Source organism: Haliaeetus leucocephalus, unplaced genomic scaffold, assembly GCF_000737465.1.
Source record: "Haliaeetus leucocephalus isolate CR32 unplaced genomic scaffold, Haliaeetus_leucocephalus-4.0 Scaffold751, whole genome shotgun sequence".
Lineage (NCBI taxonomy): Eukaryota > Metazoa > Chordata > Aves > Accipitriformes > Accipitridae > Haliaeetus > Haliaeetus leucocephalus.
In genome coordinates this window covers 4,057,616-4,083,528 of record NW_010973187.1, presented here as the reverse complement: position 1 = coordinate 4,083,528, position 25,913 = coordinate 4,057,616, and the positions used below count along the sequence as shown (strand labels likewise).

The 25,913-nt window shown below is 36.7% G+C and overlaps 1 protein-coding gene across 1 annotated transcript in view; it reads left to right on the top strand.

Moving 5' to 3' along the window:
• The window catches only part of CPNE8 (copine VIII), a 70,708-nt gene that overhangs the window by 27,084 nt on the left and 17,711 nt on the right, over positions 1–25,913 (top strand). Inside the window, 6 exon segments of the mRNA XM_010581082.1 lie at positions 4,523–4,564; positions 9,769–9,844; positions 16,686–16,739; positions 19,641–19,702; positions 23,805–23,851; positions 24,608–24,789. Coding sequence (XP_010579384.1) covers positions 4,523–4,564; positions 9,769–9,844; positions 16,686–16,739; positions 19,641–19,702; positions 23,805–23,851; positions 24,608–24,789 — 463 coding nt within the window.

Genomic DNA, 25,913 nt, shown 5'->3' with positions numbered 1-25,913 from the left:
ATTTTTTGGGAAAAGGCCATTTTTAGTGTTTCCTACTGGATCTTAGCTGCTTTATTTATCTGTGATACTCTTCCAGTACTTGATGTCATGTTCCTTCACACTGAAGGAAAAAGGGTTCTCCTACATTGCTAACACTCTCCTTGTGAAGTACTTGATGCATGTTGGTTAATCTTTCAATTAAATGCAATAAAAATGCAGCAATTTCATAATAAGTACATTCTAATCAAATAGAATTTTTAACTTGTATATGGGTTCATGTGCATAATGCATACGCAAAATAGTGCTCATGAGGCTAGTCTCTGGACGCTGCACTATTTATCATATTAAAGAAAAAAGGTTTTCCTAATAATTTAAAAAAGATACTGTGGTAGAGGCGTATTGAAATAACTCCAGCATTCCAAAAGAGAATTAAAAAGTATAATAGCATGCCTCAAATTACTGCATAACTACTGTTTTCTCATGTTGATTCTACTTTGAATGCTTTCAACATAATGTGCTCAGTGAATGCCTTATGAGTAAAAGGCTCCATGGAACTTCATAATCCTGCCTACAACAATCATGTTTCAAATTAAGAAATACTCATTAGCTGTCAGATTAATTCAAATTAGTATCTGCTGATAGTCCAGAAAAAGCATCCAAAGTTTGGGGTTTTTTTATTTGAAAATGTTTCTTTCTAAAGGTAATGATTAGCTTCCTAAGCTCAGCGTGGTAATACATAAAAACACAAACCTCAGAAGTCTCTTTCAGATAATTATAGTTTCACAAATCAAATTTTGGTGCTCTGGGTTCTGTGATAGATGTGAAAGGTGGGAATAATGTCATTAGTAAGAATATATCACAGTAAACATTCATTCTGGTTTTGGAGAGAGTAAATCTTCAGTTAGTGTATGCTTCTGATTAAGCTCTGTCCACTTCATTGTGAAAAGGCCAGGATTTACTTAATTTTTCTCACACTATATAATCGTACAGTATGTTTGCAGCCATGACAGGGATGGGATTTCAGTACTACAGTAGTAATTAGTAGCTCTAATATTTTTGTTCTCTTCTTTCTTTCTCTTAATATGAGCTCTCAAGTAGCATGTACACACAGTTATTTTCTGCATAAAAGCTGTAAGACAGAGATATCCTAAACCCCAACATTCTCTAACCTTGATTTTTTTAAATGAAAGATTTTTTTAAATTACGATAGAGAACCTGTCCTCTAAACTGTGTCCTTTAAGATAAAGTAGCAGTGTAGAGAGGGTAAAATATCAGTATGTGAAGATTTGAACGGCCTTTTAATATCTTGCATGTCATGCATAATAGGTAAAACTCAAGATCTGTGATCAATCCTTTTAATATGAAATAAATTTCAGGAGAGAGGAGCTTTATTCAAGGAAGAATTGCTCTTATTGAAGTTACATGTCTGAAGATCCTTCTCAAGAATTTATCTTGATAATCTTAAGAATTTATCTTAATAATTCAGGTTTTCTCACTGAGATGATTAGGCTATTTGAACACAGATTTGTAAGACAATGCAAAACTCAAGTCCCACTAAACCTTATGTAAATCTTAACTTAAATCACTGGTGTGTCCTGTCTATCTTAATAATAACAGGTGTTGAAACCTGGAAGTAAGATAATGGTTTTCTATGGAAAAAAACTCTTGTGATACTGCCTTTTTTACTAAATTAAATATGGTTTCTTTTCAAAGGTCAAATACTTGGTGGGATAAAGTAGGTTTGGAGCTGTTCTTGACATCATTCCACAGAACAAATTTCACTTTAATCAGTTTTCATTCTAAGGTAACTTAACCCCAAACTGAAATTCCACAAGAGGAATAAAATGTAACAAATGGTGTGGTCAGAGCCCTTAAATTTGAGTTGAAAAGAGAAACTTGTAGACAAAACAACTCCTTCTTTGCCTGTTTCGAAATATCATAAAAAATGTGAAAAACTTCTAGACATGAATTCGTTGCTGTATGTAAGACCAGCTGTTGATCAACCTTATCCCCTTCCTAGTCCCCTCCTAGTAAAGAAAATTATTCAACATGTATTCAACCATATCTCAAAGGAAGACTGGGGAGCAGCTTCTGTGGGAGCAAATTACAAAGTAATTGCTTGGATTCCTGTCCCCCCCCTATTAATACCACAGACCTGATGACTTCACTTCATGTGAAACTGTTCTGAAGAATGAAAGTAAGCAAGTTGCTGCTTAAAATACAGGGAGTCTGGAGGTATTATTTTTCTATCTCATGTTCAGTTCATTTTAGGCCGGACAGGATTCATTATTACTGATTGTTGAATTTACTTATATATACACTCTTTCTGTAGTAAGGGGAGATAAATAAAACTATATACTATCTCCATCCTGATACATGTTTCCTGTTTCATTAATGATGGTGATGATAATATGCTCTGTAGTATTTGCATTTTCAGAAATCCACTCTTCAAGTAAGTAAAATAAGATTGATCCTTTACACGGGAAATTTTTGTTTTCTACATCTTGTCTGTTTCCCAGTCATCCCTGAAGCAAGAATACTTAGAGCTGTCCTCAGAGGTTCACTTTATTCTTAAGGAAACAGTTCACCCCCACATTCATCTTCCATTTGCAGCTTTTACATGTGTATAGAGTCATAGTTTGGGTTGGAAGGGACCTTAAAGATCATCTAGTTCCAACCCCCCTGCCATGGGCAGGGACACCTTCCACTAGACCAGGTTGCTCAAAGCCCCATCCAACCTGGCCTTGAACACTTCCAGGGACGGGGCATCCACAGCTTCTCTGGGCAACCTGTGCCAGTGCCTCACCAGCCTCACAGTAAAGAGCTTCTTCCTTACATCTAATCTAAATCTACCCTCTTACAATTTAAAACCATTTCCCCTTGTCCTGTCACTACAGACCCTACTAAAAAGTCTTGTCTCTGTCTTTCTTATAAGCTCCTTTTATATATTGAAAGGCCACAATAAGGTCTCCCCAGAACCTTCTCTTCTCCAGGCTGAACAACCCCAAATCTCTGAGCCTTTCTTTGTAAGAGAGGTATAGTCTCATAGATGTGAAGTAATGCATAGGAGGGACATGAGCTTGCTTATTGGATCACACTTTTAGCTAAACTGTGTCAGTATCCTGTCTCAGTATCCTGATTCACACAGTAGCCAGTTGCAGATTCATCAGAGGGATACTCAAGAAACTGTATGAAACCATTATATTCTTAAGCTTTTTCATGAGGTGCTTCTCTGCAAATTTGCCACCTAGTTATTGTTTTATGCTGTGAAAAAATGTTTTAGATCCATGTATTATTTTGTGTGTATAATAATCTACTAGTTTGGCTTTCAAATCTGATTTAAATGAAATAAATTCTAATTAGTTCTCCTATTGAAAAAGTGTTTGCACTGAGTACTTGTGTGTTGGCAGACTTTAATGTTTTATTACCCAGCCTGCCACCAGCTCCTGACTCACTAAGAGGAGGGTGAGTGTTCCCACAGTGTCCAGGGCAATCTGACAGTTTGGGAAAAACTGGTACCCAGAGTCTGCCTCTCATGTTCCCCCCATACCCCACAATCTGCTTGTCCCATTTCATTCTAGGAAGCCAGACTCATGGTTGTGTTGTATAATCTGATGGTTCTCTAGTGTAGTCTGATGAAAGAACTAAACAACTATCCTGTTGGCTTTATAGGAATTAAAAAAAAATTATGCTGCACTTTTCTGTCCTCTTTGGTCAGTTAGCCAAGCAGCCTCCTCCTCTCTTGAGAGCTAGGGGGGAGTTTAAGAACAGAAAAGTGCAGTCTTTAAAGAACTACGAATTCTTTCATCTCCAGCCACAGACAGGGCCTTCATAAAGGGTGGATCTCACGCAGTTTTCATTTTTCACCACTGCAAAATGTTTAGAAGAGGTTAATACTGTCTACCATATTGATGTTTTATAGTGTTCTGGAGTAGTTATTTTTGTTTAAGAGCCAAAATGTATGGACTAGAATTCCTTTCTGCTTTAAATGTGCTTTACTTTGTATTGTGAACATTGCTTTTAATCTGTATTTTGTTGCTTAATAATTTTATTTTATAAAGGCCCTCTCAAGCTCTGCACACTTCTCAAATGTGGTTATATTACTTTTTTTCCTGTAAGATGTTATTACCCCACAGTAGATATCCCTTTTCCAGATAATAGCATATACAAAAGAAACCTTCACAATAAGTTCCAGTTTGTTAATGTTCTTAAAAACTTTGATAATACTTTAAGGTTTGAAGAATCATTTGTAAAAAAACACAGAAAATTCAGAGCATCAGCAAGTAAAAATATATTTGTTAAACTTCCAATGTGTTTAATTGTTTCCTTAGCTTCTGCTGTATTTTACTATAATTTATGAAGATATGTTGGGTAATGTGAGTGCCTTGCTATTTCCTGCCCCATGAGAAATGACTGGAAAATTCTGCCTTCTGGATTTGGCACAATTGATGCACCCATATGCTATTAAAATACGAGTATTAAAGGCAACCCTGGTACATTTTAATATATGTTTTAATAGGGTTGTGGTTTTTTATTTTTATAGGACAATTAAAGTAGAAGTGTATGACTGGGATAGAGATGGAAGGTAAGACATTAATTCTATTGTTAAACTCTAGGGTTATCCATGCATATTTATACACGTTTTCAAATGTACAAATATATAGTGGCCAGAACAGGACTAGAGAATTGTATTTATCAATATTTAGAGGTACGGGTACTGGAAGAAAGTTTTGCTGTGCTACAGTTCTCTTTTGTTTTGCAATTGTGGTAAATGATGAGGTATTAGCCTATTTCAAACATTATGTTTGTATATTCATACATGGAACAAGCAAGATTGAATGCTTTGTGATCTGTAAGATCAGTTTTGTGAATGTCATTATGTTGTCAGTTAATGTACATGTATGAAGAGAGGCATAATCCATTTTATAATCTACTTTGTTTTGCTTAAAACACTGCTTCATAAACCGTTGCTTTTCAAGTATGATAAAATGCATGAGCCTGCAATTGCTACTTCATGATTGCCAAGGTATTGCAATGTAGAAACTACCTATTAATTATCATAATTTCAGATTGGGCTTGAGTATTCATTTCCATGCCTATCTTCTTCCAAATGTTGTTGTAAACACTAGAGTTGGAAGACCTGGGTTTTAAATAACTCCATTGCTAGAAAGAGGATGGTGGAATATGTGTGGAATTTCTGTTGCTAAATTCAGGAGGGGCAATCTGTTATTATTCAAGCTTGCTGTCTGTACTGAGTGTACCTTTTTTCTGAAGAAATTAGCCTTTCAAATTGCCTTTATTTTGACAAACAAGATTGAATTGTTTTCTATCAGACTGGATTGATACCTCTTGTTCTTTTAGAACTGTTTGAGCTTGTATCTTAATACTTTGGTTAGAAACTGTACTCATAAATCATGGTACTAGAACTTGTATGTAATACAAGAATATATTGATTTCTATTTATCTTTAAGTTGGTCTGTCTTAATTATTTCCTATTAATCTTAATTTATATTTTTAAATATATGGATATGCACTTACATTGGATTTTTAAGAGTATATTATTTATTATACAGTAATGTCTTTAATATTGCTGATGCAATTTGCTCCTAGTATTATAGCTAATGATATTGTGCTTCTGTGGCCGAACAGATCTTTTAATCATAACAGGCAAATTTATCCTGTGCTGCCATTCATTTCCTTGCTGACAAGGTTCAAAATCAGTTTCAGCTTTCTCAGCTTATACTTTTTTTGCCTTTTGCTTTCTACCTTTTTTGAATTTAGAAGCAGACAGAACACTGACATCTTACATGTTAAATTCCTCAGAAAGATGAGACAGCACTCATCTCATGTAACTTCAGACAATGTAAAAATCAGACAACTAGATTGAACTAATCATTTAAGCTACTTCAGTAGCTTACAGGGGAAAATGGTCTGATTGAATCCATCCTAACTGGAATAAATTGCCAGTTGGTGGTGCCTATGACTTACTAGTGATTGTAGCAAGAGCCAAAGTGCCTAATTTGCCTTTGACATTGCCAAATATATCTGAAGTGAATCCCATTCAAGAATTAGTCCAAATTTTTTGTACAATGCTGCTGTCACTCAGTTTATATTAATTTCAATTTTTGATGGACCCTTTGTTTATAAGCAGTTGTTACACTAGCTGATCACCTGACTATGCTGAACCTGCTCCAGAGATGTGCAGACTGGGCAGGAGCAACCTTTGAAAGATCATCAGAGAGCCTGCTAGATAGCAAAGCAAGTTACACTGAATATTGCAGGTTATTCTGCAATCAGTAAGGCAACATTACTCTGCATATACTTGATTTCTGAATCTTGATTTGACTCTGACTTCTTGAGTCTTGACTTAGAGGGTTTTTTTTCCTTTTTCCTCATTCTGTGTTATCTGTGCTTTGAAAAAACAGCCCCAGGGTGCTTTGGGTTGAGTTTCTTACTGTCACGTTTGTGAACTACATTGTTAAGAGTAATTGTATATTCTTAGCTCTCATTTATTTTCAAACATCACTTAAAATTTCTTGACTAAAAGTAATACAGGACCACCATTAATTATTAAATATTTCTTTGTCTCAAACCAGGTTTTGCACAAAAATTGTCAAAATGTGAACCACTTGTTCTAACCGATGCCTTTTATTGCTTCTAAGAGTTGTGCCAAACCCCAAAATATTTGATGCTGTAAGAAGTCACAAAAGTTGGTTTTGTTGCTTTGGACAAACCTACTTCTGTGAAACAGTGACTTCTTTTTTTTTTTGTTGAGTGTCCTTATCAATGAAGTACTAGCAGACAGGTCTTACAGAAGAAAAAATAAGATGATGTGCAACTTCACATCAGCAATACTCTGATGTTTTTATTTCTCTCTGAAGGCTTTTTCACTAATTTCAGAGAAATTGTTACTTAGCATATATGGTGCAAAAGCCATTTCACAGTATTGATGTTTATGATCTGTTACACAGATACGGTTTTCTTCTTAATTTTAAAACTGAAAATATTATCATGCTAACCTGGGGCCACCGAAACATTCATCTGAGAATCTAAACACTGCAGGAGAGATTGTAAATATTGGATTCTAGGCTCTCTCACCTTATTTCTTGTCCTCCATCTTCATCTTCCTACTCCAGCTAGATAGCTGATTTATAAATTATTGCACTTTTCCCCTTACTCATTGACATATTTCTGGTGATGATTTTCCTTTCCTCCATGTTTTTTTTTCCCTTTAGATCATTAAAAAAATCAAAGTTAATACAATTCTGAAAGTGATTTTCAGCACCTCAAAGCATAATGCCAAAGTGGAAGATTTAGGGAGATGGAGTTCAAGCGATTATTTTATGTGCTAAGAGTCTCTGATTCAGTGTCCTGATATGCCACTCATGGACAAAAGTCTTTAAGTCTAGGAGTATTTGGTGTTAGGAAGCCAAAGAGAATAACTTCTTTGGATTCTCAATCCAGAGACTAATAAGGAGATCCATTTGGTGAAGTGTGATCACGAATAGTGGGAGGGATTGGTGCCTTGTTTTTCTTAATGAGTTATACTTCTGGCAAAAGCAAATGTTGTCTGACAGGCACTCATCTTTCAGAGCCAGCCTAGTGGAGGGGCGTACATCCATCTGAATATTGAGTGTTAAGATCCAAGCTGATGATCTTTTAAGTGCAGAGAATTCTGAGGCTGCTTAAATGAGCCCATACCTTTTTAATGTGATTAGTCAGAGGAATTATATATTCTAGCTCAGTTCTTGTCAGTCTGTGTATATGCCACAGTGTTTCTTAGAATGAAAGAAACAATTACTTTTAAGCAGAACAGATTTTTTTTTTTCCCCAGAGACAGCCCTGTCTGGAATTGCTTGTGTTTCCTCTGTTTGCTATGGCAGGTTTGTAGGTAGTCATTGAGCTATTGTTTGAATTTCTGCCTTTGAAATATACAAGTTGCCTTGAAAATTTAAGGTAAGAACTGTTATGAAGGGGGAAAGTTCCTCCTTAACCAAGGTACGTTTTTCTCCAGTGCCATGGTTACCCAAGGTTAAATACACCTTATGTGCTACAGCGCATATAGAACTCAAGTTCCATAGCCTGTATGGATGGCTTTCTCTGTTCCCCTGGTTAAATAGCCATTGCAGTCTGGAGAGCATTTAATAAAAGGAGATGATACCTCCAAAATAAGTTTCTTAAGAAAAGTCGTAGTCTGTCTGTCTCGGAAGAAATTTCCTGATCTCCAAACTGGAGGAAGAGTGTTTCATGAGAGGTGGTCTCTTCTGAATCTGAGTAATCAGGAATGTCTTCACCACATAGTATTTCTCAAGCTTTCTTACAGGATGCTTTGCTTATTTCATGTGCGTTAGCATGATGGCTGAACCTTTTAATTGTTTGGTTTACATATTTTGTGAATTCATGCTCGTTTCAGGAAGTGAGATTTGTATTTGGGGGTTGTTTTTTTCATTTCATTATGAATAAATCAAGAAAGAAATTTCATATTGCTATGGATAGTTTCCATTTTTCCTCTTCTTGCAATAGAGTTATTTAAATTTGTTTTTCATATTTATAGCTTAATTAGAAGCATGCTGTATTTCTTAAAAACAAATTTTACAAGCAACAAAGTCATAAAACTTTGACTTTCTATTCTAATTTACCATTGGACAGAAGGTAAAAAAGTTAGTTTCATAGCTCATTAGATGTGGAGGCAGAGCGTAGAGGAAATACAATGCCTTGTTAGGGAACAACTGTGAAAACAGAGGGAGATGGGGCAGGGGGGAATGGAAGTTGGAGCAGCGGTGAGGAAAGTTCAGCTGGGAAGAGTGGAGAATGGGAACAGGTCTTGTGACTGCTGGGAGTTGTGTAGCCAGCTGTTAGGCATTCACCCCTGCGGTCGCTTCCATTCCAGGTACCCATCTGAGATACGAACCTGCAGTTGAGTCACTTCTGGCAGCCCTGTGGTTTCTGTGTCCCAGCTCCCTGACCCCAGCCACCTTTCTCAGTGATGCTTATCCACTACGCTCCCTCTGGCCACCCTGCTCACAGTGGCTCCTTGGCAGCGTGCCATCCCCTGGTTAAGAGTTGACAAAGCAGTTTTCAAAATGTGGGTAACAGCACAGGAGTGTTGAATGTATTCTTGGAGCAGGAATAGAATTTAGAAAGGAGAAGCTTGATAACCGCTGCTTTAGTGTTAGGTTAAGATCTACTTTCCAATGGTGTCTAATACTGTGAGCTGAGCAGCCTCAGTGGATTGCTTTTCTCCTCCCAGATGGGAAGACACAGCAGCTTAAAAGACAGACACAGAACCTTAAAAGTATGGTTCAATATCACATTACACAAATTGGTAGGGCTGGTGTTTTCTGGTTTAAGTCACTCCTTTCACACTCTTAATACCTCCCTTTCTCTCGCGTAGTCTCGCACACAGTTCAGAGTCTGTGGTGCCAGTGGTCATCCAGTGAGAAAATGGTGATAGTCTGATAGCCCACTCTGGTTTTTCAGATTCTGTAAGCTTACAGTGGGGTCAGATCACTAATTTACAACCTAGTCCTCATTGTGCAGCTAAGTTAAGCAGAAGCCATCAGAAAGATTGAAGCTAATACTTTTCATCTCTGAATTTTTATTACTAATAGAGTGAACACACATCAGAGGGAGAAATAAAGATTTTTAAGCAAATTATATCTTTTGCCATTGCTCCTTTCTTAGGTGTCAGTTCATATTGACTGTGTTCTCTTTTTCATAAATAGATGTAATATATCTTTAAATTACTAAATGCTGTGCATTTGATTTGAAAACTTTTTTTTTATACAGCCATGATTTCATTGGAGAATTCACAACAAGTTACAGAGAGTTGTCGAGAGGACAATCTCAGTTCAACGTGTATGAGGTAAGTATTGTGAGTATTTACTCACTTTCAGGAAATAAATGAGAACACTTGCAATGTTTTCATGGCAAACTGGTCAAATCTGTACAGTGCTTGTCAAAATTAAACTTTGTAATTATTTCATATTCTTCCTTTTATAAAGAACAGAGAATCTGAAAGTGTTGCTTCATAAAAAGATTTAAAGCCAAGTAGGTATGTGTGCATGTGTATGCACACTGGGCTGTGATAGGACAAGAAGAGCACTTCAGGCAGCTGGGTTGGTATGACATAACTTGGAGCAAATACTGGGTTACCCCCATTTGTGTATGAACAATTTGTCATTTATTTCTCCTTTTGCCAATTGTTACATGTGTTGTATGCTATTTTCTCCTATCCAAAGAATATCTGGTGATTCCTACATCAGATGCAGAGTCACATGCCTTTGATCTTAAGTGCGGACTTCAGAATCTTTAGAGTTTTGATGCAGGGCTTACAAGTGACCGAGAATGTAGCTTACTGATTGGTAGGGTTTTTCATATGGTCAGTTATAATCTTTGCTTAAAAATTTGCATCTTACTTCCAGTTTAGGATTCATACATCTGAATCGTCAATTCAATTATAGAGTTTTATATTGTTAGATGATTTCTAACTGTGGCCAGACCTTATCATGTATTGTAGGTGAATGCAGACTACATTCACATTCCCACTTAGTCTTCTTTCTCTTTCTCTTTCTCTTTTCTCTACAGGGTCCTGTGGCCAAAATTGTGCAGGCTTGTTTATTTCAGATCTAATAAATCCCTGGTTTAAGACTTCTTTCTTAATTTAGTCTGAGATTATTGGGATTTGGAAAAACATAAACTTTTTTTTTCCCAACATCAAACTTTACTGAATCGTCAAAATATGCTGTAATTTGTTCTCAAAAGCAATCATTGAGTTTGTGCAAACAAAAATTGAGATTCACAAACTTGAAGTGTCGTAAAGGGACTAATTTTTGGCCTTTTTTTTTTCTTTTTTGGAAAGGTCCCTTTAAAAATTATCCCAGATTTGGGTGCAAAAAATTGACTGCAAAAAAAAAAAAAGTCTAAGCATTAAGACTCCTGCATTAAAACTTCATTTTAAAATTAATATCTGAGAAGAATCTCATTCTGGAATGACAAATGTATCATGAAATTTCAGAATGTGTTAAATAAAGAGAGGCAATAGGAGGAAAAGATTAAAAATGTATTTTGTCACTGAGAAGAAGTGTCAACTTACAGACTATTCCTAAGGAAATACATTACATTCTGCAGTGTTAAACTGCAGCTTATATTCTTATAGATCCAAGAAATTTCATTTTCAGTTTTGAGTCCCCATTATTTTTATGCATAACTTAGATCACTTCAGCTTTATCTTCAGTAGGTGACAGTGTGTAGTACTGTAACTTCAAATACTGTGAATGTGCTCCCCAGCTAGAAGCAGTACAGGTGAGTTAGAGTTGTGCTGCATCTGAGCTACTAAGTTCTGCCTAGATTATCTTAGTCTAATGATCAGCTCTGGTGCTGATATAACATGGTTATTCTCTTTTTAGTACCAAAGGTAGGAGGTCTACCTACACAATGCTGTGTACACATACTGGCTTGTATGTCAAGTGTCTGCACTGTGTCAAGTAGGTCTGTGTAGGTCTGTGTCAAGTGTCTGCACTGTATTGCGTCATGTACTTGGAGTTGTCTTCTAGAATTGCTGTAAAAGGAATTGGTTTCTTTCCCGTGGTAAAACCATGTGGAGCGTTTCAAGCTCCACCTCTTTCTTTTTTTTTTTTTTTTTCTCTGTGTGTGTGTATTTCTGTGTGTACAAAAGCTGGGAAGTATTATCCCTAATTTAGGTGATACGGGTAATAGGCAACAAATCTAGTTGCCTGATAGCCCTGTGTTTCCTTTTACCATTCCTTTTTCACCCAGCAGTAGCCTAGTGCTTAGGTACACAGCAGTACCTAAGCATCTGATTCGCCATTCTGATGATAGGCATTCTTGATGCATTTGCACAAAACCCCACAGCTGTCTTGTGATACTGATGTGGTGGTGGTGTTTGGGAACAGGTGGTCTACTTAATTAGAGCAGTGTTACCATAAAGAGATACTCCCTGCAAGGGCTCAAGAGTGGCAATTTTCACATGGAAATAATGCGTGTGTTCCAGGGACCTGTAATTCCCCTGTGTGAAAATACATGCTATTGCACTTTCACATATGTAAGCATATATCCAGTCATTCGTGTTGAAGCTCTTTAGCACCCTCCATCTCACTCATGCTCATGGACAAAGTGTATGGGTTGTGCCAGATACTTCCAGTTTCTCTACAGTAAAGTGCTGGATCTGTAGGTTTTGCTCTGTAGGTCTTTCATAGCCTCACTTACTGAGATTCACAAAGAGCCGCCTTTGTTTTATTTTTAACTTCACTATTTCGTTGTCTTTCTCAGTCAATTCTGTTCTCATTTTTCCTGTCTTTCATTTCTGGATATGAGCATTCATACAGCACAAGAAAACTACTGTTCAGGCAAGGTACAGTCTGTGCTGTATTTGTTGTCCTAAGGTGTTTGTTTACTGGGAATAGAGGAACCTTAGAAGAGTCCAAATATGAAGTTCATATTCAGTGCTTCAGATCATGGAGTCATGAACCCAAAGGACTGTGTGTTACAGGTAGACTTTTTTGGTGTGCTTTTTTTTTTTACAATTTCCAGTTATCTGTCTGATAACTCTTTTACAGATCCTTTATAAAAATAAACTGATTATAATATATGAGATCTTTTGTCCCTTTCAGAGTTTATAAATAGTATTAAACACAGGAATGGTCCAGTTTTGAGTTTAGTTGTGTTTTCCTTTCTTTCACATTGAAGAGGCTATAGTCTCCTCTCAAATGAGTTTACAAGATGTTTGTATCAGTTGCGTAATGAACATAAACCAGGAAAATACAGCATCTGCCAAAGTGTCTAAGGGAAAGATAAGGAAGGTGACTGTGCGTCCTACTAGAAATTGCTGTCATTTTGCCTTGGTTCTTGGAGCCTTGCTCTTCTGGGTTAGACCTTGACTCTTATCCTCATGCAATAGATTGCTGTCATCTCACCACAGTACAAATGCCCATTCCTAGGTCTGATTACCAGCAGGATTATTCTAGTTAAAAGCAGCCCTCTCCTGGAAAATGTCATTGTACACAGAGCCTTCCCACTCTCTAGAAGTTCTGGTAGCATAAAATGGGTCCTCTTACTGCATCAGCAGTTTCAACCCTTGTCTTATATAATGCAGACCAAGTATAGGAACTGAAGAAAAAATAAGGCACTTAACATTTTTTTTCCTCTGTTGTTTTGGAAGTCCCTAGAAGTATTTCTTCTATCTCATATTCTGGAGCTCCTTCCCAGCTCCTACCTGGGACATTGTGTGTGATATTTTTCTTGGTATTTCTTTAGTGACTCTATGCTTGATCTCCAGTGTTACCAGAAGCCAGGATTTTGATCTTATCCCTCCCTCCCCACCTTTCCCAGAGGAAAGTAATATCTACAGCTCTCCAATATCAACAATGGTCATGCGTGCCATCCGAAAAAACAAGAATAGCTTTTTCCACCAAATCTCCCTTTAACGTAGTCTTGTCAGTATGAGCATCTCCTTTTTCAAATTAGCAGCTAATTTGCCTTCAAATTATACTGCAGGTAATACAGGCACTTCTGCTATGTGATGCCACCTGGTGACTTGTGGATTTATATCAGCTGTAGTTGCTTTTGGGATGGTTCCGTGACTAGCTGTCTTGAGGACTGCAGGTCTATTCACTCTTTGTCCATTCTAGTAGGAGAGTCTCTTCCTGAATTTAAACATAAAAATGTGTCCAGACTGGTGAAACTCCTGACCAGCCTGTCTGCAAGATCTTCATTGACGCAATCTTAATCCCATGATCAGAACTTCTTTTAGTTCTGCTTCTCCCAAGGGTGATTCAGATGTAAGACAAATCCAGCTAATTAGTCATGGTTATCCTGGTAGACAGTTTAATTTCAGGACCTCCTACGTCCCTCAGAATGAACTTAAGACCTTCTTCCATGTTTTAGGTATGATTTTTGAAGGATTTAGGTCAGTTTTTGTACTTGCACCATGAGTTCCAGCATCATGCAGTTTGCATGCACCATGTCTCTCAGAACTGAAATGCGGTTTTTCTTCCTCATGGAAAGATACTCTTGCTAATAATGAGAAGACAAGCCTATGTGGCTGTAGCCTGGGTTTTTTTCTGTATGGTGTGCAGATCTTTGTTATTCCTCAAGCTATCCTTTAATTGGTCTTGGACTACTGCCATTAAACTTCAGTATTTTGTAAAATTTTATATTCCTAATATAGGTGATCACAAATATGATGGTTTAGGCAAGCATTAATGCAAGGCAGGGAAGGAGGGTGCTCCACTTATGTGCTGCACTTTTATTTTGAAGATGAGCAAAGGTGCTGTTGTGCAAAGCAGGACAAAGATAACTGAAAGCCATGGAGTTTTTTTCTCATTTAGATCCAAGATCAACCCCAGAGTTACTGTAATTTACAGCAGTTTCCTATGGATAGTGTCACAGCACAGATTGCTGTGTGCAGTGAAAATGTCCTCTCCTGTTGTATCACTGACATGATTCCTACCCTATCAGGAATATTCTGTCATAACATCTTAAGTTGTTTTGCAGTTTCTTAAATATAGTATCAATATTTTACTCCCAGCAATAGCACACATTTCGTGAGCATCTGATCTTTGGTACTGCTTCTACTTGATCAGTCTGTGCAATATCAGAACTAAAGAGACTGGACAAATTATTTTTTAATTGTTTTGCATTTACAGGCTGACCCAAGGCAGGTAGAGAAATTTGTATTTGAGTGGGTGTCCCATTTTTTCAGATTTGAAACATTGCTATAGCAAGCTTTTTTCAACTGACCTTTTTTTAATAGGTAAGAGTTCATGTAGCTTCCTAGGTTACTGCAGGGGTGTAGGACTTTCAGAGGCTAAAAAATGTTGTTTTATTTATAAAGTTACCTGAAATTTGAGAAGAAAACACAGAAATATTATAATAATTATAGTACCTGGAATTATAGGAGAGAGACAAGCTGTGATTGAATTCATCTGTGATCCCAGGTAGATGCCTTGTTTCCCATGATATTTCTCTCCAATCTCTAGTGCATTTCCTAGCAACTCCTAAGAAGCCAGTTGTCAAATTACCTGAAGCAGAAGGTTCAGATGAATCTCCTTTTTGGCATTTAATGACTGCTGGCAAGAAATATGCTGCTAACTCAGGCCTGCCCACTGTATTCTGGAGAGCTGCGAATGAAGGGCCACAGGGCAGGCAGGCAGTCTGTTACCTCCTTCATCTTCCTCTTCTGGGCAATTGTCAGCAGGATCCACTTTCTGGCTAAGATTCTGGTTCAACAAGAATTACTGCATTGTTTATAAACCACCATTACACAGATTTAATCCATTGCTCACCAGTCAAGACACCGTTAATAGGAGGAACAGGGGTTATTTGGGGTTTTTTTAGGCGTTAAAGGGCTTATGTATGTGTCAGGCAGTAAAAGCTTTGAAGAATACTTGCCGGATAACTGGGACATACTGGAGGGAAAAAAAGAGTCACTCTTGTTTAGCCTGTTTGGGAAGACCTCAAATGATAGTTATCTCTTTCTGCCTTACATTTCACAGCTGTTCTGTGTTGTGCAAGGAATATGGTCTTTAAAAGTAATTTCATTTTGTTTGGGGGAGAGAATTTTTGGAAGCCATGTATTACTATTTTCCCCATTTTCAGGCAAAATTGTTTAAATATTTTATAGCAGTTAAGTGACTAAGATTTCAGTTGGGAATGTTTTCATTCCTTGTCATTCATAGAACATCTGTCAGTAGTTTACAGTAAAACTTGGCAGTAAGCCACAAGGATTTGAGTTTCCTAGTTATATAAGAGATAGTTGGTAGACCTAATTAATAAAATAATGTTTTGCTTCCAATTCATAGAATCATAGAATGGTTTGGGTTGGAAGGGACCTAAAAGATCATCTAGTACGTTCCATGTGCGATTTTGAAAAAAGCAGGAGTATGTTTTAATGTGTATGTAATAAAACTGACTGAGACTTGCCTTCAAATGTGTAGATATTCAGAAGGGAAATAGTTTTTATTGGTGGCTACAGTGAGAAATTTTATAGATGTGGGTTCAAGACATTCAAGAAAACTGTTTAATGCTTTGTAGTCCAGTTCCATGAAGATTCTTGTGCATGGGGAGTACATTGAGCTCCCACAACTCCTGTAGGCCAGTCAGGTGGTGGTCTGTGCCATTTTCATGAAATTACTGACTAGTTTCTATTCTGGCACAGTATGATCTGTCCCTGCAATTGCTATTCCTGTCAGACAGATCCTGTCATTGCACCAAATACAGAAACTAGGAGTAGAAAAACTCTCATTTTCTCAGATAATTCTGAGGAGAAGATGGAAACAGATTAACGGGAGTGTGGAGAGGTGCATTGTGAGATGAAGAAGTGGTGACTCGGTACACTGAAACACTGGAATCAGGAGTGCAGAAAAATGCAGAATCTTGTGAAAATTTGAAGTGTTTCACTGAGCACTCAGATTTAATGAACACTCTCACCTCTCTCGCCCCAGTCCCCTATTTGTCAAATGTAATAACAGCACTGGCTTACCTAGCAGGTACCATGAAGATAAATTCACTGGTTTTCAGATATGCATATATCCCAGCATTGAGGTGCATAAGTAAGTAAATAGTATGCTGAATAAATTTAGAATCCACTGAAAGTAGACTACTTTCTGCATTGAAAGTATCTTAATATTAATCTTTATGTTAAATCATAAATCATACTGCTTTAATATTTGTATCTGTGTTTCTAGGTAATAAATCCAAAGAAAAAAGGAAAAAAGAAAAAGTATGTTAATTCTGGAACAGTAAGTAAATGTATTTTATGTTACTGGATGCTTTTCTTTTCTCTTGAAACAAAGTGTAGTTGACTTGTAATTTAACAGGATTACAACAGAACCTTCTGTGAAGGCCACAACAATAAATTAATTACTGTTATACAGCATTTATGTTTTTAATTTGAAGGGTCTGAAAAAATATGTGTCCAATTGTGCTGTTAAGTTGCCAATGATTTCCAAAATTAGTTATACCAAAATTTCAGTCAAATTTTTGAAATTGTTGGACTGAACACTATTAATTTTTATCTGAAACATATCTGCACTTTTAAAAGTCAATTTTCTTTTTAAATTTAATTGCTGAGCTAGCAGCAGTAAAAGCTAATATGCTTATCATGGCTAAACCAAAAAGAGTCAACATTTTTTATTACCACCAGGTTTTTGTAAATTTATGTTGAAAGGTCTGTTAGTATAGTGTGGGATGAGATTTCAATGTCCTTCTTTTCATATTCCATATTCTGTTTTACAAACCATTTGCTAGCCATGCAAATAATTCCATTCAGCACTTTCTCAGCTTCCATGTTCTGGCATCCATGATGTTCAAAACATCATTTACAAAAAAATGAAGATAAATTTTGAAGAATTGTATATTGGAAACCTAATCAGATGTAAGATATGTTTTTTGAAAACACATACAGCATGTGGGTTTTTTCTACATGAACAGTTCCGCTTAAGTCAGTAGGGCTACTTTCACTCTGAACTGTAGCCTTGAAGGAATGTTTTGTCATTCTCACATTCTTGTATAAGTCTGTTCATCAGTAGGAAAATTTTGTACCTCTGCTTTAAATTGTAAAAAATAGGCAGAAGCAGCTTGTCCATGAAAATTTACCATGCAAGAGCTGATTCATTAGATAATTTATTTTTTGCTAACATATTACTTTTACTACAATTTAGCGTGTTAAAATAAAGTTCTATTACGCTAAATTAGTGAGTCAGAAAGTTACAAAAAGTGATTATTTTAAATCAATACTTAAAGTAAGTGTACTCAAAAATGTAGGGATGAAATCTGGCTTAGGGTACAGAAGGGCAAAAAATGCATTTACATGTTCAATTTTCCTGTTGATTTTGGTTTTGAATATTTTAGCACCTTCACTTGTATCTGTTCACATTTGAAAGAACATATTTTACTTCCTTCTCTACCGGTGTTCTCTACTGTTGATTTTGTAATTTCTTTTCTTTATCAAGTCCTCTTTGCCCCTGTTTGCCCTTACTTCTATTAGTCCTTTGGGCTTCCCATATGCTTCTCCAAATTGTCACTTTCCAATGTGTTTGCCTGCAGTTTTGTTTTTCTTCTCCCTGTCATTCACCCAAGATATTCTTTATCCCACAGATTTCTAAATTTTCAAACCAGGCACCAAGACCATCATTCTCACTAATAGGAAGTTGGCTTCTGGAAAACTTTAAGTAAAATGGATATAGGTCATTGACTGCTATCTCACTGCTGCTTTTAAGGACTATGTACCAATGTAGCCATCTCAATTCATTATTACTTAAGGGGTCATTTTAAATTCAGACAGACAAACTACACACTAAGCAGAAATGTTTCAGAATACATGATTAGTTTCGAACAAAGCAAAGTAGTGAAATTTAAAATTCACTGTGTAAAACTTGGAACATTGGTAGTCATTGTCTGTATGGAAGTAAACACTCTGACCACTTTGGAAGGGTGTTGTCTATTAGAGTTTTTTACCTTTTAAAATCAGATTCACTGAAAACATTTGCTTAAACTAATTAGGAACAAGATGACCAGCTGTAATAACAGATGAACCATTAAAATGACTATGTCCAGTGGGAAAATGCATAAAAATTTCAGTCTTATATGCAAGACTATGCTACTCATAGTCTGGTAGAACTTTGTTCTGGTCTTCTGGTCTCAACTAGAAGGGTAATTTGATGGTTTTAAATTTTGCAAATCACTAAGAATCACAGAGAACCTGTGACAAAGGAAGTAGGATAGAAAGAATTTCTAACTGGAATCTCATTCTGAGTCCAAGTTTACAACATAGGAATATTTTAAGTTTTTATATTTTGCTGTAGTTGGAGGCAAATCAAATTTTGTGACAAACTTCCATCCCCTTTTTATTCATTGTATCATTATCAGTGAATTTGCTTTGAGTAGTTACTTAAGCAGTTTTCACTGACTGCCTGATGCACTTGTGTTGTGAGAGAGTTTTGTGTCACTTTGTATATAAAACGAAAATCATTTGGATTGAATTCTTTGCTTCATAAATGTTGTGCCGTGTATGAAGAAATTAAATGCTGGATCTTTTCCACTTTAGTTTATACTTCTGTGACTCAAGTGCTGGAAATGCTAGTAACACCTTTAGAAATTTCTTCTCTTTGCATTTTTTATATATTCCACTTTAATTTTTTTTATGTATTTCATATATCTGTATAATTGACTAGATTTTTGTATTCTTGGCTTGCATCAATACTCAATACCACTTTTAATGTGAGATGAGAAATGACACAAATAATTGTAATTGAGTTCTTTAAACAGTGTTGAAGTACTTACAGAATAGATGCATTATCGTCTAGCCTCTAATATTTGTGTGTAGATGTAGTGTACAGTGATCAGAAGACATACGTGTAGTAACCTGCCCTGGAATACAGTCTTCCATCCCTTACCTTTTGCTAAAAAAAACCAAACAAAAAACACAACAAAAAACAATTGTTGTACACTTCCAAATTTTTCTCTTCCCTTTCAAGAACTGCCTATTGAAATGGTTTCATTTTTTTTTAATCTTCTATTTTCCCTAATACTGTAGGAAAATACGTGCTAAGGATAGAGCTCCTAAAACATTGTGCTTATGTCTCTACTTGTTCAACTGGGAAGTGACAATTCATGTCTGACTCTCTTTTATTTGCTTTCAGGTAACGTTGCTTTCCTTCCTAATTGAAACAGAAGTTTCATTCCTTGACTATATTAAAGGCGGGTATGTGATTGGCAACAAACCTTTCTTGTTTTCACAATTTCATTGTAATTCACTAATAATTTGTATATGTACTTTGCATATGATGACTCTAAGTAGTAGTATCTGTAAAGAGCTGTATTGTTTCCTCATTTTAGAGGCTGTACTTTCCTACATAAAACCTGCAGATAGTTATTGATGTAAGTTAAGTTATGGAACTTCACTTATAATGTCAGCATCGGTGTTGGTACTAAAACACTGAGATTGAGTAATGACCTATGATCAGCCAGTGAAAATTGGATTAATCAAAAGGGAATTCTCTCTATACTGTTAAATTAGTAAAATGCTGTTTTGTTTCTTCTGATTACACTGACCTTTGGTGTATTTAATATTAGCATTTATTTAGAACCTTTCCCCTTCAAAGGCATTTTTTTCAATACTAATTATGTAAAATCTGTAACATGTTCAATTTCTCTTTTATCGTCATTTTCCCAGAAGGGAAGTAGAGACAGAAGCATCAAATGGCTTACCTTAGAACATGCCTGGAAATGGGATTGAATCTTATAAATTCCTGGCTCTTAACCTCCCTGCCAGAACACAATTCTCCTGTAGGATAAATGGAAATAATTTGCTGTACACACCTAGGCACTTAATATGGATTTTTGAGGCATACTGTCTGAATATACATTCTACATTTACTTTAGAGCATGGATTACCTGTGAAGAAACAAATTACTTTTTTTGTGCTAGTCTTCAACCAGGCTTCAGCTGAAATAAAAAAGGAGTCTGTGTTGTGTTTTGGCAGTCACAATATAGGGCTTTGCCTTTGTTCCCAACAGTGGTAGTCCTACAGATTAGAATGTCCTTAAGGTTTATCCCTAACACATTAATCACTGAAGTTCATTAAGTTAAAGTGACACCCCCAATCATAATGCTTAGCTACAGAGAAACTGTCAGTAAGCTATCTTGACTGCCATTGCATTCAAGGTTTTGAAAAACCGCAACCTGAGGTTGTACTCTATACTGATCTGCTAACTTGTAGAGGGCATGGATCATTAAGATGTGCTCCAAACTATTGACCCTAACCCATGGGCTGCTGCAGAGTGTAATTTTTTATTTTCTCAGGGACTAGCAGCCGCTTCGATGTTTCAGTTCTCCAAAACAGTTAAATTTTAAAGTTAGAAAATCCAAATGCACTCTGTTCAATCTCCATTCAAGAAAATAAATATTTTCACTAAGGGTGAATTCAGTCTGTTATGTATCTCAAAATACTGTGTCTTTTGGCTCATTAAGATTAAACCTGACAAGAATACTTTATGCATAATACTTAAAAATGGGAATGCTTAATTAGGGTTTTTAACATGGATGTAGACGTATTCTCTTTAAAATTCTTATTGAATATCTTTGGAGAAATTTGTGATTTGACTTGCACATTTGCTCACTCTTTGGTGGCTGAACATATTTTCTCATTTGGATAGAATGCAGAGTCTCTACAACATTTCAGATTTGATCATTTGATATTACAGTGTTGTATGGTATACACAACAGGTTATGGGTGACCTTCAGAACGAGTTGTATAGGCCCATCATTGAGGCGTGTAAGTAGTGGGACACATTAGCGGAGGGAACGGGCTGTGTCAGGGAGCAGCCGTCCCTCCCCAGAATGGCTGGGGAGCTGGGAGTGGAGCTAGGCAGCATGGCTGGTAGGGCAGGGCCTCACCAGCTAGGGCCCCGTTGTACAGTACATGGGCAAGGCAAGCAGGGCAGGCCCAGAGATGGTGGCCAGGCTCAGTTAAGAGTCCAGATCATTAGAGAATTTTGTGGTGATGAGGCAGACCAAGGTCAGGCTGGGAAGGCAAACCACAGATCTGGGTCAGGATCAGGTCCAGCGATTGCCAGGCAGGCCTATGGTGGACAAGGCAGGGAGGTCAAGCCAGGATGTCAGCCCATGGGTCAGGATCTGGATTAATGGAGTCCATGGCCAGGCATGAGCTTGGCTGAGCTGGAAGACCTATGCTCTTCTGACATAGCTGAGGCAGGGACTGAAGGCTGAGCTGAAATAGGGCTCCTGAACCAATGAGGGGACATGTGGTGGAAGGCTGAGGTGAGTCAGTTTAGCGCCATTAAAAGGCTTTTTAGTACACTCAGGACCCCTACACTTTGGTCCAGGATGCTTCTGGACTGCAAACTATCAAGCTCTTCTAGAATTGCTGTCCTTACTTCCTTTCAGTTCAATTAACTGGAAACACTGCTGCTGGAATACTTTTTGTCTATGTTTGCACTCTCTGGACCTTACAGTTTCTCCTCAGAGAGGATTTAATTCAGTTGTTGACTGCATTAGAATCTGGTACAGTTTAGCAAAGGTAAAACTTCCTAATATAGGTCAGGCATGGTGTCAAGGTACTGCTGCACCTTTAACGTCTGAAAAATATGTTGACTCTATACGCTATAAAGAATTCTATCAGGACATATCTGTTGTGGAGCCCTTCTGATTTATGCAGGCGTTCTGGTTTTAGTAGAGAAACCTAGAGTTTGAGAGAAAGAGGTTACTTTTATTAGGACTGCTGTTGCCTTTCTCAGGACTTTAACAGGAGTAGAAAATGGCCATCCATCCACGTTTACCAAAAGTTTGTGCTGAATGAAGTACATGTATACACAAATGCATGAAGAAACAGTTCTGCCTCTAGTGTAGCTGTTTGTAGTGTGTTTAAGAAGCCACAGTGCCTGACATTTGGGTACAGATCAAACAAAATCTGACTTGTCATGCCATTTAAAATTTTCTGGTGAAACTGCATAAAGCAGAATGCAGAAGTATTGGCAGAAAAACTTCTCTCATAAAGCTTAGGCCTCTGAACTTTTCAGAGATTGGAGCAGCTTTCACTGTTTTTTTTGTTGAAGTCCATATTGAGGCCATAGCATTTTTAGACGTATCCGGGGTTGACCATGTTCCAAGGACTCTTCCAGATACTGTGGGCATTGGTAGGCTTTTACCACTTTTTGGAGACAGAGTCCACTCATAACCTAGCTTAGTTTGTGTTAGCCTTGATCAGTGTGATAAAATGATTCCATGCGAATTTTTTTTCATACACATTTTTTTATTAAATAAATAGTATTTTCTCTGGGCACATCAGGTTATTTGAGCACTAAAACCACTACTGCAAGGCCAGGTGTCAGATTGTTGATGTTTAATCTAAATGTGCATGAGTTAAATCTGCTCAATAACTTTCAAAAAGCTTTAATCTTTGCTAATTTGGTCATTAAGTTCATACTTGCACACACTGAGAGGCAGAAATTTGAAGGAAGATGTAAAAAACTCAATCTGAGCAAAAAGTCAATTTTCAGATTCATACAAACTCTTTTTCCTGATAGAGTCTTACTAGCTAAGAGATTATCTCCAGAATGACAGTGTTTTGTCCTGAAGGAAGTTGCAGAACAGAACTTTTTAATTGGATTGTCACTCTGTAAAAGTCTATTAATGATTAATTTTCCTGACAATGTCTCTGCTAACAATTGATCCATGCACAATAATGGCTTTACTCAGCTACTGCTCCAAATACAGACCTTTATATTCCTGCTTCTAGTTTTACTTTTGTCTTCCAAGAATTACCTTGATATGCTCACTCAAAGTATTGACTATGTTCACATGAAAGAAATCCACTGTCAAAAACTATGATATCCTGTCCAAAGATTTTATGCATAGCATGATTTCAAACATGTTCTGATTGAAGGCACAGTTTTAGTATTAAGAAAATGAGCAGATCCGTAAAAGCCTACTTCCCTTGTCAAAGTCTTCCATGACTAAGGCTAAAATATATCCAAGGAAAAATCAGCATCACTGTTGAAAATGAATTAATAATGTTTATGGATGTTAATAAACTTATTAATGATTTAGGATTTTTCATAAACAATGCAAAAAGGAAGGATGGAGTAAAGTAACTGTTTTCAGTGTGTTAATAAAATAGTGTTGTGTAGCTTTTGGCTGGAACCTTAGAGTATTTTCAGTGTTTATTTCCTGTATTAGAAAGTCAGTGTCCTACAGTTTGTCCACAAACAACATTACAATCTCTTGTTTATTTTTCCACATAACAGTAACACTATTAATAAGATCTGTATTTGCTTTTTCTGCAGAACCCAAATCAATTTCACAGTAGCTATTGATTTCACAGCCTCAAATGGTAAGAATAGAAATAAACATCCTGTGTATGTATGTGCTGTGTTCAGTTTTAAGTGTACATATGTGTGTGTATGTATGTATCTATATCAGTATTCTGCTTAACTTCATTGTATTATTGATTATCTGTATGCCTGGCACCACCTGGAAGCAGGATTCCATTTTGCTGAGCAACAGACTAGAGGCCAATTCCTGTCCAGAAAAGCAGGGCAAACAGAACAAAAATTGAAGAAGCCACCTATAAAATTGAATAAGTAGGAGCAGTTTGCAAATATTTTCTTTCTGATTTTTATTTTTTCTTTCTTATTGCTTGGAGAAAACTGGCTAACTTAGAAGACCCCAATGAGAGGGGCAAAAGAAAGGAGTTTCAGGTGGAGTGAGGCTGAAGTGAGGTGAAGCAGAGATAAGTTTTCATCCTCCTCCAAAGCTGCTTTCAGAATGTCATAATACTTACGTAAATTTCATCCTAAAAGTGTGTATCATATTATAAAATGACACAAATTTACAAGTCTAATCACTTTGTTTCTGCCCTTTCAATGCTGAAAAAGTTTACAGCTACTACTGTTAACCTATTAAAAATGTATTCAGAACATTGCATTTTTGCCGGATAAAACCACAGTTATGTATATAGGAAATAAGTTCGTTTTCTTTTCATGATCCTTTCTTTTCAATTTCTGCTTTCTTAGATTTCTGTCTTTTTTAAGAGAGAACATTTTGAAGTGATTCAGTTTTAAAGTAAATCTGATTCTTGCTTCAACAGGTAACCCTTCACAGCCTACTTCACTGCACTACATGAATCCCTATCAGCTGAATGCTTATGGCATGGCACTGAAAGCAGTAGGTGAAATAATTCAGGACTATGATAGTGATAAAATGTTCCCAGCTCTAGGTTTTGGAGCTAGACTGCCTCCAGATGGAAGAGTGTCACATGAATTTGCACTGGTAAGTAAATAAATATTTATATATTGTTTTAATTTCTTTACTACAACAAAATTTGGGGAGTTAAGGTTGCGGTCTTAAGCAATTACTGGACAAGTAGAGAACAGAGAATGTGCTAATTCTTCTGTATAAAAGACTGATTCAGAATTTTTCATCATAGTGAATTTACTGAAAGAAATCCAGCGTCAAGAAGTCCCTGTAGGCCAAAAATAGTAATAAAGAAAAGTAATCATCTTTAACCTCAGCTGTAGCAGCATGAGAAACAGATGCTTGAAAGACTTCAGACTGAAGCTAATCTATCTTAAGAAGCAAGTGATCGTGATCCAAGATAATCTCTTATTATTATTGTTATAGTTCTCGCTCATTTTCTGGGATCTCTTTATCTTTTATGGGTTGCTAGTTTAGAGGCATAGAGATAACTAAGTGGACTTGAAGCTGAAATGACGAACAAATCTGAGACTGGTCCATGTGCCAGTTAAATGACAAACCTAAAATCTAACGGGATTTGCCAGAAAGGTTGATGTGTTATAAATGCTTGTGATTAGTGTGGATGTTTATCTACTTGCTTATTTTCAGTTTTTTGTTCTTCTCTGAGTAGGATAGAGTTGTCAGAATTACAGCAAGCATAGGTATATCAGGTGAGTTTTAATTAGATAGCAGCAAAGACATGGCAGAATGCTGGTGATTGTAGATGTCTATTTCTTCTGTTAGCCTGTGCTAGAAAACAATGCCACATGTCTTATCTCAAGGAAACGTTTTCCACATGGATAGTGATTTAAAACAGGTGCAATGGCAGATATTAATTTGAATCACAGACTTTGGACTTTCATGTGGCAAGTTCAAATATATTGATACATATAATCTTAAGGCCTTTAAAACAGCAGACTTATTCCTGGCTAGTTTCAGTTTTAAAAGTTGTTTCTAAAACTAATTCAGTTAATTCATGAGGCATTGTGGTGCTTTTACAGAGGAAAGAACTGGAACCAGTTCCAGTGATCCAGACTGCATTTAACATGAGGCTGCCAGAACCTCCTTCCCTAGGCGGTTAACACTCACAACCAGCCATGGCACTTACATTGGGCATTTGTAGTAAACTCTCTGAATAGATCCTAGCATGCTTAGGTCTT